The sequence below is a fragment of the Pongo abelii genome, chromosome 3, assembly GCF_028885655.2.
Source record: "Pongo abelii isolate AG06213 chromosome 3, NHGRI_mPonAbe1-v2.0_pri, whole genome shotgun sequence".
NCBI lineage: Eukaryota > Metazoa > Chordata > Mammalia > Primates > Hominidae > Pongo > Pongo abelii.
This window is the reverse complement of record NC_071988.2, coordinates 91,851,787-91,872,144: the sequence shown is the minus strand read 5'-3', so window position 1 is coordinate 91,872,144 and position 20,358 is coordinate 91,851,787. Positions and strand designations below refer to the sequence as shown.

The following is a 20,358-nucleotide window of genomic DNA, read 5'->3' as shown; positions in this document are numbered from 1 at the left end:
TTGGGAGGCCGAGGCAAGCGGATCATTTGAGGTCAGGAGTTCGATAACAGCCTGGCCAACATGGTGAAACCTCGCCTCTACTAAAAATACTAAAAATGGTAGGTGCCTGTAATCCCAGCTACTCAGGAGGCTGAAGCAGGAGAATCGTATGAACCCGGGAGGCGGAGGTTGCAGTGAGCAGAGGTCATGCCACTGCACTCCAGCCTGGGTGACAGAGCAAGACTCCGTCTCAAAAACAAAAAACACCATACATTTGCTAGTATCCTAAGGTAGAGACTGAGATCACGCTCATGAAACTTTAGCTTTAAGTCCTCTAGTCCCGATCTTGATCATGCTTAAGCAACAGTATTAACTGATAAGAGTAACAAAATACTGTTATTTTCTACAATAATTAAGAACATAAAGATAACCTTTAACAATGAGGGAGTCCAATCAACTGAAATTCAGGTAATTCCCACAATTGATACTGTTCAACAGTTGAAAAGTTCCTCTACATCAAACCTTGTACCATAACTGTTACAGAGAAATGACAGTCTTCTTTCTATAGTAGCATGCTTAATATGTAGATTACACAGAAAGGGAACATTTTTGGTGCAAACAAAAAAAGAGGCGGTGCTTAAAGTACAAAGCAGAAGGATTCCTCAGAAAACAAAAGCAAAGTCTCCTTGAGAAGATTCTTATCTTTGCCTCCTCTGTATAGGAAGACTCACTTCTGCCATGAGCTGACAATCCATCTGCACATTAGTGCAGACCACTCCAACACAAAAACTATGGCTTCACTAAGACAGTCAATGGTCAGTGTCTGCCCACTGACTTATTACTCAGTAAGTAATAAGGAGGTGTGAACACTGGACAACCTCCAGCTGAATCCCATAGACCCTTCCTGTTAACCTGTCACCCACCATCACAGTCTTGGATCTCTTGTTAGATTTAAAGAGCATGGGTTTAGCAGAAAAGGAATCTAGGTCAACTGCACTCCTTCTCTTAAGCTGTTACTTGGGATAAATCGAGCTTCCGCATCTGAAAAAGTGGCATTCAGTTTGGCACACACAAACTTATTAACCATGATTATCACAGCACATGCACATAGGAAATAATCAATAGATGTTATCTTTTCCTAGGAGATGGATCGGGGCAGAAAAGGTGAGTCAGGGTTTCTTGGCAGGGCAGAGCAGCTAAAAGATTTGTACCTGTGCTTTAAAAATATAGGGTGTATGGTGGGAAAGAGCCTTCCCTCATCACTTCAGGCAAGTTTCTGTCTCCCTTTTCAGAACTCATACAGCAAAGTATTTGGCATTTACAGCATGCCTTGTATCGTCAGCCACATTTTCATACTGTAAGAGCTTGTATTTGAAAATCAGATTTAACACTCCTCTAAGAGTCCTTATATGCATTGACTACTCTAGGGCCCTACTCATTTGCCAGTAGCAGTAAACAGTTCACTAATAAAAAATACAGCACGGAGTGTGGGTCAGCTGCATTCAGAGCGCTCGCGTGTGCCAGTGGCTTTAAAAGTGGAGGCCTCTTCCCGACTACCGATATAACCCTGGGAGGTACCCTTCCAAAGTCACACATTCCCTTCTTGTCTTCTCATGCACCGCTCCGATTTCTCTTTCCACTCCGGGGGACGGATCTGTCATATTTACCGGCATGGAAGGAACGCTCGTAAAAAATTAGTTACTAGTATTACTAAGGCCGCACTGGCGGCGGCGGCGGCGCAGCAGCCACACCTACTCAGCTGCCGCGGCGCCGGGAGCCCGAAAAAGGCGGGTCAGAGGGGCCATGGGGTCTCCGGGCGCCGCCCCCTCTCAGACTCTTTCGGGGAAGGTTCCCAGCCCGGGACCCGGGACAGGGCCAGGGCGCCCCGGGTGGAGGGGGGCAGGCGGGCCGCTTCTCGCCCCCGCCCAAGCACGTGGGAGGCCGGCGAAGACCAGCGCCCAGCCCAAGACGGGAGAGAGACCAGGCCAGGCAGGAGTCGCGGCCTGGGGAGACGCGGAGATAGAATCCGGCGTCCGAACCGCGGTCGTCCCGCTGCCTCCTCACCGGGCGCCTCGGGACAACAGCGTCCCGAGGGCAGCCCCTAGAGCCCCCGCCTCCCGGCCGCCCGGCTCGGGTCACCCCGCGGGAGGCGGAGCTCCGCGGGGGCCGGGCCCTCCCCAGCCGAAAGCCCCCTTCCCCGCGGGCGTCCCTGTGCCCCTCCGCCACTCACGGTGCTTGCCGCTGCCGCTGCTGCCGCCGCCGCCGCCGCTCGGGTAGCTCAGCAGCAGGAAGGGCAGCGGGGAGCCGGGGGACGGCGGGGTCCTCCAGGAGCGCTGCTGCGGCGGCGGCGGGCGCACTCCGAAGCCAGCGCCTCCATCGCCGGGGTAGAGCAGGAAGAAGGGGGCGGCCACCGGCGAGTCGGGCTCCGACTGCCCGGCGGGGGAGGCCGGCGGCGGCCCCGCCTCGCCCTCTCGGTCCGTGCCCCCGGCGGGAGCGCGGCGCGGCTCCTCCGGCCGCCACTCCCCGCCCCTCGCCGGCTCCTCGCTGCAACTTTCGGCACCAGCGGTGGGCAGCGGCGGGGTTTCAGCCATGCTCACTCCTTCCTTCGCCGCCGCCTCCGATTCGCGCCCGGGCCTGGGCGGGGGAGCAGAGGGTCAGGGCGAGGAGCCGTCGCCCCGTCCCGTCCGCGCCGCCGCCACCGCCACCTTTCTTCTCGGCCACGGGCTGGCGCCTGGGCTCCGCCGCTCGGCCCACAGCCCGCCCCGCCGGGGTCCAAGCCAGCTGGAGGGACCGCCCCGCCCGACGGCGCGGCCTCGCTACCGGCCGCCTACTCCAGCCCCTCCCGCCCCGGCCCCCAGCCTGTGACTCGGCTCCCCTAGGGGGCAGCGTCCTCCTCTTCCCACTCCCCACCTTCCGCTTCCCTCCGGCTGGGCTGACTCCCTCCCGACCCTCCGGCCCTGGGCCTCTTCTTACCCGCCCCCGCTCGGCCCTCTAAGGCGGTCAAGTGTGTCTAGTGCTTGAAAGGTGGAAGACCTGGCGAAATACCTGGCGGCGTTTTGTCGTGGAACCGCCAACTTTATCGGTAGCACGAAGGCACAAAGATCTGGGTTGAAGAAGAGGCGAAAGCTAATTTTAAAAAAGCACCTCCCTGCCCCCGGGTATTAAACTGTACCATTTGCCTTTCACACACTGGAACTTCAACCGTTGATTCACTGTTTTGAGTATTGAGCTCTTTATGTGAGAAACCAAAGGTGGGTGTCTTCCTTCCACCACCTCTTTTGTTCCCCGTCTTGTGCGCTGTCCTGAAATCCTGTATTTGCTTTGACTTTAACTGCCTGGTTTTCATGTGCCGCGGGTGCGCATGAGTGCATTTTAAATCAAACAGCTTAGAATTTATACGACAAATGTCAATTACAGGTCGACAGTTTTCTCTTTCACAGTGCCCGTGTCTCGCTAGTAATTAGCCACCGTTGCTTTGAGTATTCGAATCAATGATTACTGATCCAGTAATTCCCTTAAGTAAACATTTCTTTCGGCAATAAAGACAATTTCCAGTTACTCTCATGGTTCTTTATTCTGGATTCCTAGCTGATTAGCCTTGTGTTTAATGCTGGCATAGAAGCCATGTTGACTCATAATTAAAAATCACTGTTGTGTAACATTTTGCCCACCTGCTTTTTCCTCTTCTCTGTTCAGCCCTTCCCTGTGTAGAGGAAGTTGTACTTCTTTGAAAGGAAAAGTAAACATTTTTATTACTGTTGTTATTCTCTGTAAATCACTCTTGAAATTACTACTCGCAATTACCATGAGACTTACAATACTACTTTTCACTGAGTCTTTTAACAAGAAGCATTGAAAAAGGAAATGTTTACAGGATAACTTCAAACAGTCTTAGAAAATTTCTTAGCTTTTCGGTTTCTGGCATTTCCCTGACCTGTTGATCCCAGTCCTGCTACCTGTTTGAGTAAGTTATTTGTCCAGCTCTGTAAAATGATTATATTATTCATAGATACTGTGAGGGCTAAATAAGAAATAGAAATAAAGCGTTTAAAATACAACTTAACATTGGGGTAAATAATAATTATTAGGGCCGGGCGCGGTGGCTCATGCCTGTAATCCCAGCACTTTGGGAGGCCGAGGCGGGTGGATCACGAGGTCAGCAGTTCGAGACCAGCCTGACCAACAAGGGGAAACCCCGTCTCTACTTAAAATACAAAAAAATTAGCTGGGCGTGGGGGCAAGTGCCTGTAATCCCAGCTACTTGGGAGACTGAGTGAGGCAGGAGAATCGCTTGAAACCAGAAGGTGGAGGTTGCAGTGAGCCGAGATTGCGCCACTGCACCTTAGCCTGGGCAATAAGAGGAAAACTTCGTCTCAAATAAATAAATAAATACATAAATAAATAATTATTAGTAGTAGTACTCACTTCAGCAGCACGTAAACTAAAATTGGAACGATACAGAAAAGATTAACATTTCCCTGCACGAGAATGACCTGCAAATTTATGAAGTGTTCCATATTAAAAAATAATTATTATTAGGGATATTTTATCATTTTGGCAAAATAACATTTAACTTACAATAATAAAAACATACTGAGTTGGGGAAAAAAAGCCTTTTCATTATATCCTTCGCATTTTGAAGGTGGTTGGGGCCTTAACTCTTGGTGCAGGTGAGAATCTCAATAGGAAGACATATTTGTCTTTTAGGAATTGCTAACTGCATGATAACTTCATAAGAAAAACTGAAAGCATTTGACCCAGCAATCTCATTAACTGGGTATATACCCAAAGGACTATAAATCATTCTACTATAAAGACACATGCACACGTATGTTTATTGCAGCACTATTTACAATAGCAAAGACTTAGAACCAACCCAAATGCCCATCAATGATAGACTGGATAAAGAAAATGTGGCACATATACACCATGGAATTATGCAGCCATAAAAAAGAGTGAGTTCATGTCCTTTGCAGGGACGTGGATGAAGCTGGAAGCCATCATGCCCAGCAAACTAACACAGGAACAGAAAAGCAAACACCGCATGTTCTCACTCTTAAGTGGGAGTTGAACAATGAGAACACATGGACACAGGGAGGGGAACATCACACACCGGGGTCTGTGAGGGAGTGGGGGTAAGGGGAGGGGAAGCATTAGAAGAAATACCTAATGTAGCTGATGGGTTAATGAGTGCAGCAAACCACATGGCACATGTATACCTATGTAACAAACCTGCACGTTCTGCACATGTATCCCAGAACTTAAAAGTATAATTTTAAAAAAAGAAAAACTGAAAGATTGAGATGTATTATATGGTTTTAACACTCATCCTTAACTGGATCCTTTATCTTGTTTTTACATGCAGAAATTCCAAAATATCATTATATTCTCATCAGGTTCCTTCACAGAGATGTTTTGCAATGTTTTGGTAAAGAATTTGACAATAATCTACACTTAACCACTGTAGGTAGAAGAAATGAGAGCAGAGTCCTCACAGATCATTCTTGAGAAAGGCCAGTAATCAACCAAGGGAGTCACCAAGTTAAAATATGAAATATTATCTAGTCTGAATTGCCAGCTTTCTCCTTTCTTGTTAGTCAAGATACCTACAGGTATAGAAACATTGACATGCTGTGAAATCATTCAGCGTATTGGATTTTTGTGCCTCTATTTTTAAAAAGTTTTTTGTAAAAATATAGAACACTTCACAAATTTGTGTATCATCCTTGTACGGGAACCATGCTAATCTCTGTATCATTCCAATTTTAGTATATGTGCTGCTGAAGAGATCACTGTGCCTCTATTTTTAAAAAGAGTTCTATTTATGTTTTATGTAATTAATTAAATAGCAGTAAAATTAATACAGAAAATCAACTGAAATATGAGTTCTTACAATTTATAGACAAGGCTATTTATGAACTTTTTCTTTAAAGGTGGATGGTACTCCAAGTTCCTAGTTTCTTAATGCTTTTAGCTTTTGAATCAATAATACAATCACAGTTCTGCATTAGCTTTAGTGACATAAAGGGCTGATTCAGCTGCTATACACATTTAAGGAAGCCAAGATTATAAAAACAAGCCTAAACATGTTGCTCCTTCTTGAGAATGCACAGAGCATCTCCCTATACTGTTTTAAAGTGACAACATCCAAGCACTATAATTAAGAATTGAGCTCTATTAATTTTCTTGTGAAATAAAGCAGGAGGTGCTTTTCAACTTTGTCTGCATTTTATTTTTAGTTATCCATGTCTGGTTTTTAAAAAATCCTTTGGTGGGCCGGGCGTGGTGGCTCACGCCTGTAAGACTGAGGCAGGAGAATCGCTTGAACCTGGGGAGGCAGAGGTTGCAGTGAGCTGAGATCGCGCCACTACACTCCAGCTCAGGTGACAGTGCGAGACAACGTCTCAAAAAAAAAAAAAAAAAAAAAAAAAATCCTTTGGTGATCTTACGGATAGATACTTAAAAATATATTTTAAAACTTTTTAAAGATCAATGTTATGGACAAGAATATATTTTTAGTACAGTATAAGCTTCTTAAGAGCTGTGAATCAGACCAGGTGTGGTGGCTCACGCCTATAATCCCAGCACTTTGGGAGGCCGAGGCAGGCAGATCACTTAAGGCCAGGAGTTCAAGACTAGCCTGGCCAACATGGCAAATGGCAAAATGCCAGCTCTACAAAAAATACAAAACAAACAAAAAACCCCACAAGAGCTGTGAAGCAGAGAAGATACCACTTGAGGCTAGGCGCCGTGGCTCATGTCTGTAATCCCAGCACTTTGGGAGGCCGAGGCCCAGCTAAGATTGTGTCTTCTCTGATATCCTTCCTTCCATGAACATCTAATAATCTCTCAACTCTTCCTATGTTAGGGATTTCTAAACATTTTCTCCATTGTGTTAAGACTAGTTATGTACTTGTCTTAGCCAGGCATGTTGGCTCATGCCTATAATCCCAGCACTTTGGGAGGCTAAGACGGGCAGATCACTTGAGGCCAGGAGTTCAAAACTAGCCTGGCCAACATGGTGAAACCCCTATCTCTACTAAAAATACAAAAATTAGCCGGGTATGTTGGCATGCACCTGTAGTCCCAGCTACTCAGGAGGTTGAGACAGGAGAATTGCTTGAACCCAGGAGGTGGAGGTTGCAGTGAGCCGAAATCGTGCCACTGCGCTCCAGCCTAGGCGACAGAGCGAGAATCCATCTCAAAAAAAAGGAAAAAAAAAAAAAAGGGAAGATACCACTTGAGAAGTGTTGATACTCTTTTTCAGTATAGTATATAAATTTATTATGATTTTAAAATAATTGTTTTCTTGAGCTGTTTATTTTACGTTGTATGGCACTTGGGAAACATCATATTTGAAAACAGTGTACTCAATTTAAGCCTTTGTGTTAAACTTATTTTAATAAATGTAGAAATGTATTGATACTAATTAATATAATGCCTTATTGTGAAAGCTCTGAGTCCATTGTTCAGAATTACTAGATTTTGATGACTGTAACTTAATGACTTATTTTTTCAAAACATTCATTATAAAAACACCTAGTTACAACATTATAGTATGGGGATAAAATAATGAAAAATTTAAAAATATATATTTAAGGCCAGGTGCAGTGGCTCACACCTGTAATCCCAGCACTTTGGGAGGCTGAGGTGGGTGGATCACCTGAGGTCAGAAGTTCGAGACCAGCCTGGCTACATGGCAAAACCCCATCTCTACTAAAAATACAAAAAAATTAGGCTGTCATGGTGGCGGGTGCCTGTAATCCCAGCTACTCAGAGGCTGAGGCAGGAGAATCGCTTGAACCCGGGAGGCGGAGGTTGCAGTGAGCTGAGATCGTGCCACTGCACTCCAGACTGGGCGACAGAGCAAGACTCCGTCTAAAAAAAAAAAAAATATATATATATATATATATATATATATATACACATACACACACCCCCACATATATATATATACACCTAGTCAGTTTATATCTCCTCTCTATATATATTATAGATACTCTTAAGAAGTAAAAACAATATATTTATCTACCTTGAGTGGGATGAAGAAAAAAATAAAAGTAATATATTTAGGTCAATCGATAGTTTTCTTTGGGTGCAGACATATGGATACATTTTTCCATTTTTCTACTTTTCTGTATTTGTAAGTAGTCTGTAATGGCTGCATTGCTTTTAAATAGAAAATAAAACACATTGAGGGCCTATTTTAATTCATAGTTTCATAATTATATATTTTTTATGAAGACCTAACAGCAAAGTTGTGTTCCTTGTATATACTGTGGAGAAATAGGGTTCAAGAGGAGCTGATCATATTTGTGTCTTTTTTGAGTGTTTATTATTATTATTTTAGAGATGGAGGGTTTCACTATGTTGCCCAGGCTGCAGTTGAACTCCTGGCTTCAAGCAATCCTCCCACCTCAGCCTCCAGAGTTAGTCCAGATATTCAAAAACAATATTCAAGAACAATATTCAAATAACCTAATCATTGATGGAGACCCTACTCAAGTTCCTACTACAATTTCCTTTGCCAAAATTTGAGATGATCCTTACTATCAGATTTCTAATTAAAATAATGTCCTTGGACATAAATGGAAATATTTAGTTTATAATAATATCATACTTATAGGTCAATTATTTCGAGTATTATGAATCAGAGAATTGAAGAAAGAAGACTTCTCCTAGTTCTATATCACTGACAATACATTGCTTCACAGGTCTAAAGAGACTCCAGAGATACTTCAGCCTACAGTGTAGCTGAGATTACAGGTGTGAGCCAGCAGGCCCAGCTAGTGTTTATCTTAATAATGTTGCTGGCCAGGCGCGGTGACTCAGGCCTGTAATCCCAGCACTTTGGGAGGCCGAGGTGGGCAGATCACAAGGTCAGGAGTTCGAGACGAGCCTGGCCAACATGATGAAACCCGGTCTCTACTAAAAATACAAAAAAAAAAAAATTAGCTGCGCATGGTGGCATGTGCCTGTAGTCCCAGATACTCGGGAGGCTGAGGCAGGAGAATCACTTGAACCCGGGAGGCGAAGGTTGCAGTGAGCCAAGATCGCGCCACTGCACTCCAGCCTGGGTGACAGAGAGAGACTTCATCTCAAAATAATAATAATAATAATAATAATGTTGCTGAAGATTTCTATGAATGTATCCAGTAATTCTCATGCTCTCTCTTTCAGGTTCTTCTTCTCCTTCTTTTTTTTTTTTTTTTGAGACAGAGCTTTGCTCTTGTTGCCCAGGCTGGAGTGCAGTAGTGTGATCTCGGCTCACTGCAACCTCTGCCTTCTGGGTTCAAGCGATTCTCCTGCCTCAGCCTCCAGAGTAGCTGGGATTACAGGCGTGCGCCACCATGTCCGGCTAATTTTTGTATTTTTAATGGAGATGGGGTTTCACCATACTGGTCAGGCTGGTCTTGAACTCCTGACCTCAAATGATCCACCTGCCATGGCCTCCCAAAGTGCTGGGATTACAGGCGTGAGTCACTGTGCCCGGCCTGTCCTCTGCTTTAAAGCTTCATCTTTTCTTGCCAGTTATTATTGCAAAGGACTCCTCATTGTTGCCCTGCTCTACAGCAGCTAGAATGAGTAATTTACTTTTCTGAACGTTCACCTAATTATGCCACATCATTTCTTAAAAACCTGGGTTCACTTCTTTATGTCTGGGATACAATCTGAGTGCATTAACTACCTAGTAAGGTCTTTCGTGATCTAACCCCTTCCTATCTTTCCAATATTATCCTCCTATCTTGTCTTACCCCTTGTTGCCTTTGACTAAGCTTTAACATGTTTGGCATTACTCATATTGCAGTACCTGTTCTTCCTCTCCCAAACTCTACTCAAACAAAGCTGTGATACTTTCTCTGCTCTCCCCATGTAGAAAGGTACATGCCATTTTTGAGGTCCCATAGTATCCTATTTAAGCAGTTAAATGTTTTAATTGTAATGAATTTATTCCTCTTCCCAAAGTTAGCATCGTTTTTTCTTCTTTTTACAATGCATAAAAGATTTATTTTTTGTACTATTTGTTCCTTGTACTATTCCTAAGTAGCTCTCAGCCCCTCACTTTATTTTTTATGTTTTTGAGACATGGCCTCACTGTCACCCAGGTAGTAGCACAATCGTGGCTCACTGCAACCTTGACCTCCCAGGCTCAAGTGATCCTCCCACCTCAGCCTCACCAGTAGCTGGGACCACAGGCGCAAACCACCATGCCCAGCTAATTTTTGTATTTTTGTAGAGATGGAGTTTCGCCCTGTTGCCCAAGCTGGTCTCGAACTCCTGTGCTCAAGTGATTTGCCCACCTTGGCCTCCTAAAATTCTGAGTTTACAGGTGTGAGCTACTACGCCCAGCCTCACTTATTTTTAAGACCCTTTCCTCTTAAGATCACATCAAAATTCTTTTTTTCTATCTGTGACCATCAGGTATCTGAATAAAAGCAATTCAAAAAAACTGGACTGAATAAGAAGTTTAAGGAATAACTTATTTAGCTTACATTTATATTTCTCTTTTTATGTATGTTCAAGTGTGGTGTGAATAAAAATGTAAGTATGTCTAAAAGAGGTCATTTAATAAATGTGAAAAAATTTTAGGTGCTAATTAAATTCTGCCATCTACTTAATTTGAATAATCCTCACCCCACCATGGCAAAATTGTCTAGTATATGTATTAAAATAGGCCATATAAAACAATGCACAAGGGTAAAAGGTACAACCCTTCTAGCATAAAGTTTTCTTATTTTTTCAGACAGAGTCTCACTCTGTCGCCAGGCTGGAGTGCAGTGGCATGATCTCGGCTCACTGCAACCTCCGCCTCCCGGGTTCAAGTGATTCTTCTGCCTCAACCTCCTGAGTAGCTGGGATTACAGGAGTGCACCACCACGCCCGGCTAATTTCTATATTTTTAGTAGAGGCAGGGTTTCACCATGTTGGCCAGGATGGTCTTGATCTCTTGATTTCGTGATCTGCCCTCCTCGGCCTCCCAAAGTGCTAGGATTACAGGCGTGAGCCACCACACCCAGGCTAGCATAAAGTTTTCTAAGGTCTATGGACTCCTGGCTTCAGGGAGTCCAGGAACCCACTGTCATATGCAAAATGTGATTAGGACTGTGCTATGGTTCTGGGGTGGGGTGAAGGGAGGCCTACTGTTTTCAAGATTCTCAAGAAGTAGTCCCATGGTAATGCCACATCATATTTCACTCTTGTAATTAACTTCATTCATATGCCTAATGTTATTAGCTGAGAGAAACCCAGAGCAGTGTTTCTCAAAACATATTCTGTAGACCATTTGGATCAGAATCATGTTGCATGCCTGTTAAAACAGAGATGACTGGACCCAACACCAGGAGAGTTGAATCAGAATCTGTGCAGGTAGGGCACAGGAATCCGTACTTTAAACTTACCAACTGATCCTTGGACATTCTGGTTTAAGAACCATTATGGTTGGCCAGGCACGGTGGCTCACGCCTGTAATCCCAGCACTTTGGGAGGCCAAGGCAGGCAGATCACAACGTCAGGAGATCGAGACCATCCTGGCTAACACGGTGAAACTCTGTTTCTACTAAAAATACAAAAATCAGCTGGGCGTGGTGGCAGACGCCTGTAGTCCCAGCCACTCAGGAGGCTGAGGCAGGAGAATCACTTGAACCCATGAGGCGGAGGTTGCAGTGATCTGAGACTGCACCACTGAACTCCAGCCTGGGCCACAGAGCGAGACTCCGTCTCAAAAACAAAAACAAACAAACAAAAGAACCATTATGGTAGAACCTAAGAGAAATTAACTCATTCAAGTGGAGTAAATTCCCTTTTTAAGACTGGGTCTCACTCTGCAGCCCAGGCTGGAGTGTAGTGGGGCCATCATGCCTCACTGCAGCCTCAGCCTCCTCAGGCACAGGCAGTCCTCCCACCTCAGCCTCCGAAGAAGCTGTTACTACAGGCATGTGTGGTACCATGCCCAGCTAATTTTTTTAATGTTTTATGTTGCCCAGGTTGGTCTTGAACACCTGGGTTCAAGCAGTTCTCCTATCTGAGCCTCTCAAAGTGCTAGGATTATAGGTGTGAGCTACCACACCTGGCTAAATTAGTTTGTTTTTTTTTTTTTTTTTGAGACGGAGTTTTGCTCTTGTTGCCCAGGCTGGAGTGCAATGGCGCAATCTCGGCTCACCACAATCTCTACCTCCCGGGTTCAAGCGATTCTCCTGCCTCAGCCTCTGGAGTAGCTGGGATTACAGGCATGCGCCACCATGCCCGGCTAATTTTGTATTTTTAGTAAAGATGGGGTTTCTCCATGTTGGTCAGGCTGGTCTCAAACTCCCGACCTCAGGTAATCCACCCACCTCGGCCTCCCAAAGTGCCTGGATTACAGGCATGAGCCAGCGCGCCCAGCCAGTTTTTTAAAACTGGATTAAAAAAATAGTAACGAACATGAAGCACTTACTACCTGTCAAGTGTTCTTCTAAATTGATGTTACATGATTAACCATTTAAACTATTAACTATTATATATTATTCAATGTGAGGAAATTGCAGTACAGAGGTTAAGTAGACCAAAGACACATGGTAAGTGGGTGAAACAGGACTTTGAACTCAATCTGGCTCTGGAGGCCAAACTCTTCCCAATCACTTCCCTTTATTGCCTTTTTTTTTTTTTTTTGAGACAGCGTTTCACTCTTGTTGCCCAGGCTGGAGTGCAATGGAGCAATCTCAGCTCACCGCAACCTCTGCCTCCTGGGTTCAAGCGATTCTCCTGCCTTAGCCTCCCAAGTAGCCAAGATTAGAGGCATGCACCACCACGCCCAGCTAATTTTGTATTTTTAGTAGAGATGGGGTTTCTCCATGTTGGTCAGGCTGGTCTCGAACTCCCGACCTCAGGTGATCCGCCGGCCTCGGCCTCCCAAAGTGCTGGATTACAGACGTGAGCCACCACGCCTGGCCCTATTGGCTTTCTTAACGCAGAACATTTTACTAGTTTCCTCCAGGTCTTTTTGTTTTGTAGTTTAACAAATGTTGATTCTTGATACTTGCTATCATTTAAAACTTCACTTTGTAGCAAATGTAAAATCACTGGTTTTATTTTTTAAGAATAGCTGAAAGAATCAAAATATATCATCTGGAATACATAGCTAAAGTAACTATCAATTAAAAACTCAGCTATGAGAAAATATATCTTAAACAAAATAAAAAAATACAGACTAATATTTGTTGATGGGGGGGTATAAAGGTTCTATACTGTTTTTTTCTATTTTTGAGACGTAGTCTTACTCTTGTCCAGGCTTGAGTGCTCACTGCAACCTCTGCCTCCCAGTTTCAGGTGATTCTCCTGCTTCAGCCTCCTGAGTAGCTGGGACTACAGGAGTGCACCACCACACCCGGCTGATTTTTTTTTTTTCAGTAGAGATGGGGTTTTGCCATGTTGACCAGGCTGGTCTCAAACTCCTGACCTCAAGTGATCTGCCTGCCCCAGCCTCCTGCAGTGCTGGAATTACAGGCGTGAGTCACCGTACTCTGCCTGTTTCTGTTTTTTAAACTTTCAAAGGCAAATTACAATTTTGTTTTTAAGAATAAAAAATACAATCTGAATAGCTGAAGCAGCTTTTTTTTTCAGTGTGATTTTTGTTGTTGTTGTTTTGAGACAGTCTTGCTCTGTTGCCCAGGCTGGAGTGCAGTGGTGCGATCTCAGCTCACCACAACCTCTGTCTCCCGGGTTCAAGCGATTCTCCTGCCTCAGTCTCCTGAGTAGCTGGGACTACAGGCATGGGCCATTATGCCTGGCTAATTTTTGTATTTTTAGTAGAGATGGGGTTTCACCATGTTGGCCACGCTGGTCTTGAACTCCTGACCTTGTGATCCGCCTGCCTCAGCCTCCCAAAGTGCTGGGATTACAGGCATCAGCCACCACGCCCGGCCCAGTGTGATTTTAAATTCTAGTTAGAAACATGATTTTTTTTGGTAACATCTATAATTCAGTGTTCCTGTTCAGTACCTGTTCATCATTGTGATCTCCAAGATGTAAAGCATACTAAGTTCTACTTTTCTTGAATTATTCTGGTAATGTTAACTTGTATAATTTAACACATTAACTTAAAATTATTTTATTTCATAGCAACTCCAGCCATTCCTCAGATATATCAAATATTTTGTGTAAGATATGTGAATAAAATTAATTATTCAAGTTATCTAAGCTAGATTTTATCTTTTACATCACAAAAAGTAATTTTCCAGTTTGCCAAAAACTTTGACCATTAGGTAGTTCTTAGAGGTCTGAGAAGCAAATAAAATTTATTTCTACACAAAAATTAAATGGCATGTTGATCTTATTTAACTTCTTCATAGATAAGAATATAGGTAAGAAACTGGCTTGGAGAAATCGGCCCAAAGCCAGTCGGCTGATTAGTGGCAGAGTAAATGCATCACTAGCTATTTAGTGGATCACTAATTTGTTGTCTTCTTCTACTTTAATTTTTAATATTTTGTATTTTTCGTAGCCGCCTATAGTTTAATATACTGCCATAAAACTCACAGGTTGTTGATGCTTTGTACTGATGCCTGCTACCAGTAATCTACTTTATTGGAACTCTTACCCATGAAGCTCTCCAGACTTCACAAAGTGAGTTTTTACAAAAAAAGATTATCACATTGGGTAACAACTTATTCATGTACAAATGACAGTACCCAGCACATCTCAGTGCTCTTTAAATGTTTGTTAAATATACATACAAATTTTGAAAGATGCGGCTGGGCGCGGTGGCTCTCGCCTGTAATCCCAGAACTTTAGGAGGCTGAGGTGGGCGGATCACCTGAGGTCAGGAGTTCAAGACCAGTCTGGCCAACATAGTGAAACCCCATCTCTACTAAAAATACAAAAATTACCTGGGTGTGGTGGTGTACACCTGTAATCCCAGCTACTCGGGAGGCTGAGGTAGGAGAATCACTTGAACCTGGGAGGCAGAGGTTGCAGTGAGCCTAGATTGTGCCACTGCACTCAAGCCTGGGTGACAGAGAAAGGCTCCATCTCAAAAACAAACAACCAAAAAAAGCACCAAAAAACGGCCAGGAGCGGGTGCATCACCTGAGGTCGGGAGTTCGAGACCAGCCTAACCAACATTGAGAAACCCCATCGCTACTAAAAATACAAAATTAGCCGGACGTGGTGGCACATGCCTGTAATCTCAGCTACTCGGGAGGCTGAGGCAGGAGAATCACTTGAACCTGGGAGGTGGAGGTTGCGGTGAGCTGAGATTGTGCCATTACACTCCAGCCTGGGCGACAGAGCAAAATTCCATCTCAAAAAATAAAAACAACAAAATTTGAAAGATGTAAATATTATATCCAACAACTTATTTTGCTATTAGCTCGCATCAGACAAAGCCATGTTTTATGTTTATAATATAGGATAGCACCATCTACATCCTAGCTACTCCAAAATGAATAATATTTATAAAGTATTGTGACATCTCTAAAGGAATATATAACATAATTTTTTTTCCACTTTTCTAAATGGAAGATTTTTCTATCTTCAAAACATAATTTTTTCTTACCAAATCTATCTGTCAATCTATCATCTCTCCCTACTCCCATATACATATGGCAGGGATTTGATATAAAACACCAGATACTTTCTTTGAAAATTTTTAAAAATTTATTTTGTAGAATCTCACTATGTTGCCCAGGCTGGCCTTGAACTCCTGGGCTCAAGCAGTCCTACTGCCTCAGGCTCCCAATAGGTGTGACTACAGGTACCCGGTTGAACACCAAATACTTTTTTTTTTTTTTTTGGAGATTAAGTCTCGCTGTCACCCAGGCTAGAATGCAGTGGTGCAATCTCAGCTCACTGCAACCTCCACCTCCTGGGCTCAAGTGATAGTCCTGCCTCAGCCTCCCGGGTAGCTGGGATTACAGGTGCATGCCAACATGCCCAGCTAATTTTTGTATTTTTAGTAGAGACGGGATTTTACCATGTTGGCCAGGCTTGTCTTGAACTCCTGACCTCAGGTATCCACCCGCCTCAGCCTCCCAAAATTGCTGGGATTACAGGTGTGAGCCACCGTGCCCAGCCCAAATACTTTCAACCTCTAACTTCATGTCCTCTCTTTTCGCCCTGTCCTAGATTTTCTATAGCTCATGTGCTTATCCAATGCTACCCTTTCCTCCCTAAGACATTAATTTCTCATTTATAAGCTAACACTTAAAAGACACTGTTCTAAGTGCTTTACATACATTAATTCACTTAATCTTCATAACTCTACCAAGTAGGTAATATCATCCCCATTTCAGCTGAGAAAACTGAGTAACAGAGTGATCAAGTAATTTGCCCAAATCCCAGGTACTAAGTGATGGAGCTGGGTTAGAAACCCAGTAGTCTGGCCAGGCGTGGTGGCTCAGGCTTGTAATCCCAGCACTTTGGGAGGTCGAGGCAGGTGGATCGCTTGAGGCCAGTTCAACTGGGACTGTAGTCTCAGCTACTCTGCAGGCTGAGGCAGAATTGCTTGAACCTGGGAGGTTGAGGTTGCAGTGAGCTGAGATCACTCCACTGCACTCAAGCCTGGGTGACAGACTCTGTCTCAAAAAAAAAAAAAAAAACAAAAAACCCCTGCAAAAGACCCAACCTGGCAGTCTAACTACAGTCTGTTCTTAACCACTGACTTATGGCTTCTCTGAGGTAGGTATAATAATAGAGACTCATACAGATGAAGAAAATGAAACTCAGAGATTAACTGAAAATCATCCTGTTAACTCTAAAACCTGTATTTTTTCTATTATATATAAAAAAAGGAAGTACAGAATTGGGTTCTGAAGCCATAAAGGCTGGGTTGAAATCCTGGCTCTGCCACTTAATAGCTGTGTGACCCTGAGAAAGTTACTTCTCTTTGCCAGTTTTCTTATCTTCAAAATATGGATAACAGAATTTACCACATAAGGTTATGAGAAATAAGGAAATAAGCACAAAGTGCTCAGAAAGTTACCTCAGTAAGCACTGTTATTTCTATTTCCAACCTACCTCTTTTATTTATAAGGAAACAAAATAATTTGTCCTGTGTGCTACTCTGAGGAAGCAGCTGTAAGCCAGAGGTTAAGAGAATGAATGCTCAAGTTGGTTTGGGTTCAGATTTCAAGCAGGTGTCCTTTAGAAAGTCAACCTTCCAAAATTTCAGCATCCTCATCTGTGGAGCACAGTATCACCTTGCAAAGTTATTGTAAAGATTAAATGAGGTGATGTACAACTAGCACATGGCAAGTGTTCAATAAATATTAACCAAGCATCATCTCTGCGTCTCTAGCAGCTAGCACAGTGTTTACTGAATAAACAGTGACACAATTAGGAAATTAGGACTTTTTTTGTGGTTTCCTTCACTAGTCCTCTCATTTTCTTCCCTGGCAACATCCTATTTTTACCAAATGTAAATCCACCTCAACATCTTCCCCCTACTTAAAGACCAGTGTAGCAGCAAAGAAAAATGGCTGATGTTAAATGACAAGTTACAGGGTGCAGCACACCAACATGGCACATGTATATATATGTAGCTAACCTGCACGTTGTGCACATGTACCCTAAAACTTAAAGTATAATAAAAAAAAAAAAAGGAAAGAAAAGAAAAATGGAACATTGAGCTGGGCGTGGTGGCTCACACTTGTAATCCCAGCACTTTGGGAGGCCGAGGAGGGCGGATCACTTGAGGTCAGGAGGTCGAGACCAGCCTGGCCAAAATGGTGAAACCGTGTCTCAACTAGCAATACAAAAATTAGCTGGGCGTGGTGGCAAGCACCTGTAATCCCAGCTACTCAGCAGGCTGAGGCAGGAGAATCGCTTGAACCCAGGAGGTGGAGGTTGCAGTGAGCCGAGAGATCCTGCCACTGCACTCCAGCCTGGGCTACAGAGTGAGACTCAGTCTCAAAAAAGAAAAAAAAAAAAAAAAAAGAAAAATGGAACTTTGTTGCCACTTAAAGTTACCACTTACCTGGTAGTAATCATATCAAAGTTTTAGCAAATGGAGTGCAAGTACAAGCAGCAACCACTGCAAATCACTAGTAAAGAAGGGGAAATGGGATTTTTACCTTATTTGCCACATGAAGAACTATGAGAAAATATTGACAATTGATGTAATTAAGGCATATCTTTTCCTTTTTCTACTTTTAACCAAAGTTTCATTCCTATGCTTTTAAACCACACAGAACATATGAAATCCATGTTAACATTAAGCCCATTTATTAACAGGTATCTGGCCCAATAATTATAGTTAGGTAAATAAAATATTTCAGAACTATTTTATAGGCTGCCTTACAAATAAGATAACTGTCAAAGGTGCATTCTCTTTATGTGAAAAGTTACACGTTTTAAGTTTAACACTCCACAATGAACTGTGAAATTTCCCTAAGCTAATACTTAACAGAATATTGGAAAACTTCAACATCATCTCTTTTCTCAAGCACCTTCATATTGCTCCCACAGTTCTTATAAGTTGTCCAATAACCCAGACAAATTTCCTTGTGGACAAGAATTTTTAAAATTTAAAGTATTATATATTAATACAATGACTTTAGTTAAAAGTAAAAATTTATTGATCCAAAACTGCCAAAAACCTTATGCTAAGCAAAAACTTCATTTAAGCTTAATGCTCTTTTTAACTCCTGCACGAATGCCAGATAATTCACCACTATAACGTTGCTCTTCTTTACGAACTTCACGAACCTGGCCTCTTCTTCGAATTTTGGCTCTTCTGAACTTCTCCCTGTGTTTCACTCTGGGATTGCGATCAATCTTCTTTCTCCTAGGAGTAAGTCCCCTATTTTTAGCAATTTGATAGGTAATAGCTCTCTTTGCATTTTGATCTTCAAGAGCCTGTTCTTCAGTGCTATTTTCTTCCTTCTTTCTCTTTAGCTTTTGCCTGTCTTCCATTTCTTTATAGTACTTCAGTTTAGCTTTTTCATCAAAATCAGAATCATCAGAAAGATCTGTAACAGCACAGGCAGCAGCAGAAGTCTTTGAAACAGACTTTGGTTTGGGCTTGGTGGATTTTGCTTTCGGAATCAGTTCTTTCTTTACAGCATCATCCTTAAGTGTCAACAGATGACGAATTTCTGAGGACAGCTTCTGATCCACAACGGACAGCTTGTTGATCAAATTTCGGTAGGTAACAAGCCTTTCTATGACAGGATGTCCATGTGCTGGGACTCTCCTAGCTTTCAGGATCAAATAAAAACTGATGTTCGAGCAATAATTCAAGTAGAGGTTGTACTTCGTCCTCAAGTATTGGCTTCCTTTTCCGGGTGGAATGATCTCTTGTTCCACCAACTGTAACAATGGCTCCAGCTCATCCTTCACCTCTGTCAACTTGACTTTCAGGTCTTCTATCAGCTCCAAGAGTTCTGGTGATTCCTTTCGCAACATTTTCAGCTTCTCTTTGACTGAAACTTTAGCCAAATCCTTCACGACCCGTGTCTCAGCCTCATCTACCTGAGGCACTGGTTTTGCAAAGGCCTCAACCCACGCGACACCAAAATCATCCTCTTGCAGCGCTTGGGCTAGGCGCCGCTGAATGATCTGTGCCTCCGCCTCCTCCTCTCTTTCCTCCTCCTCTGCCTCCTGTTGACTCTGCCGGCCTCGGGACTTGGAACCATAGTCCGTGTCATAGTAAAGTTTTTTCCTCTGACCCCACGACAAACTGGGATCCACAGAGGCCTCAGCTTCACTTTGCACGGAGCTCCCACCATCATCATCGGCATTCTCCTCCTCCTCCTCCTCCCCCGCACTCCCTCCATCTTCGTCGTCCTCATCGTGCATATCTAGGGCTAGCACCTCCTCCTCCTCCTCCTCGCCATCCTCCTCGTCTCCACTCTGTACTTCATTCCAGCCCTTAGCTAAGGCGGCCCGGGATCGTGCCTCATGAAAGTCATCTACCTGATCTTGGTAGTAGCTGGTGTCCCCTGGTGAGGGTGGCAATCCTAAATCATCTCCATTTTCGTCGGTGAGCGTGGGACCTGCCTTGGCTCGCACAGCTGCCCACTTAGCTGCTCCGCGCCGCCGGGATCTCCCCACCATGGCTCACAATCTCAGGTTTTACAGCGACTCCGGACTTTCGGCCACCTCTGACTTCGGCGCAGGAATCAGGCGCTCCAGTAACTCGTGGCTTTAAACAGCCGCGCGCTCCCCTACCACGGGAGTTTGCAGACTCCTGATCCGCTACTGGAATTTCCTCTTCCTTCCGGCCCCCAGCATGCTCTCCGCGTGGCGTACGATTGAGCACTTCCGCTCGGTCCCTTAGGCGAGATCACGTTGATACCAACTTCCTTTTCACTGTGCCCTTTAACGCCAGTCGATTCCGGTGAATTAAAATCTTTCCGTGTGGAAACGATAGGATAAGGAAGTTCCGTTCCACAGAACGCTTTC

The 20,358-nt window shown here is 43.8% G+C and overlaps 1 protein-coding gene and 2 non-coding genes across 3 annotated transcripts; 1 reads left to right on the top strand and 2 right to left on the bottom strand.

Annotated features, from left to right (window-relative positions):
* Nucleotides 1-4,396: 4,396 nt before the first annotated feature.
* Nucleotides 4,397-4,502, top strand: LOC112133216 (U6 spliceosomal RNA). The gene has a single exon (XR_002914899.2). It is a non-coding gene; the product is annotated as a U6 spliceosomal RNA (small nuclear RNA).
* A 1,166-nt stretch (nucleotides 4,503-5,668) lies between these two features.
* LOC112133199 (U6 spliceosomal RNA) lies at nucleotides 5,669-5,772 on the bottom strand. Its single transcript, XR_002914885.1, has one exon. It is a non-coding gene; the product is annotated as a U6 spliceosomal RNA (small nuclear RNA).
* Nucleotides 5,773-18,154: 12,382 nt separating this feature from the next.
* UTP3 (UTP3 small subunit processome component) lies at nucleotides 18,155-20,244 on the bottom strand. Its single transcript, XM_002814837.5, has one exon. It carries the CDS (start codon nucleotides 20,008-20,010, stop codon nucleotides 18,571-18,573), a length of 1,440 nt encoding a protein of 479 aa, XP_002814883.3. The 5' UTR covers nucleotides 20,011-20,244; the 3' UTR covers nucleotides 18,155-18,570.
* Between the last annotated feature and the right edge of the window lie 114 nt (nucleotides 20,245-20,358).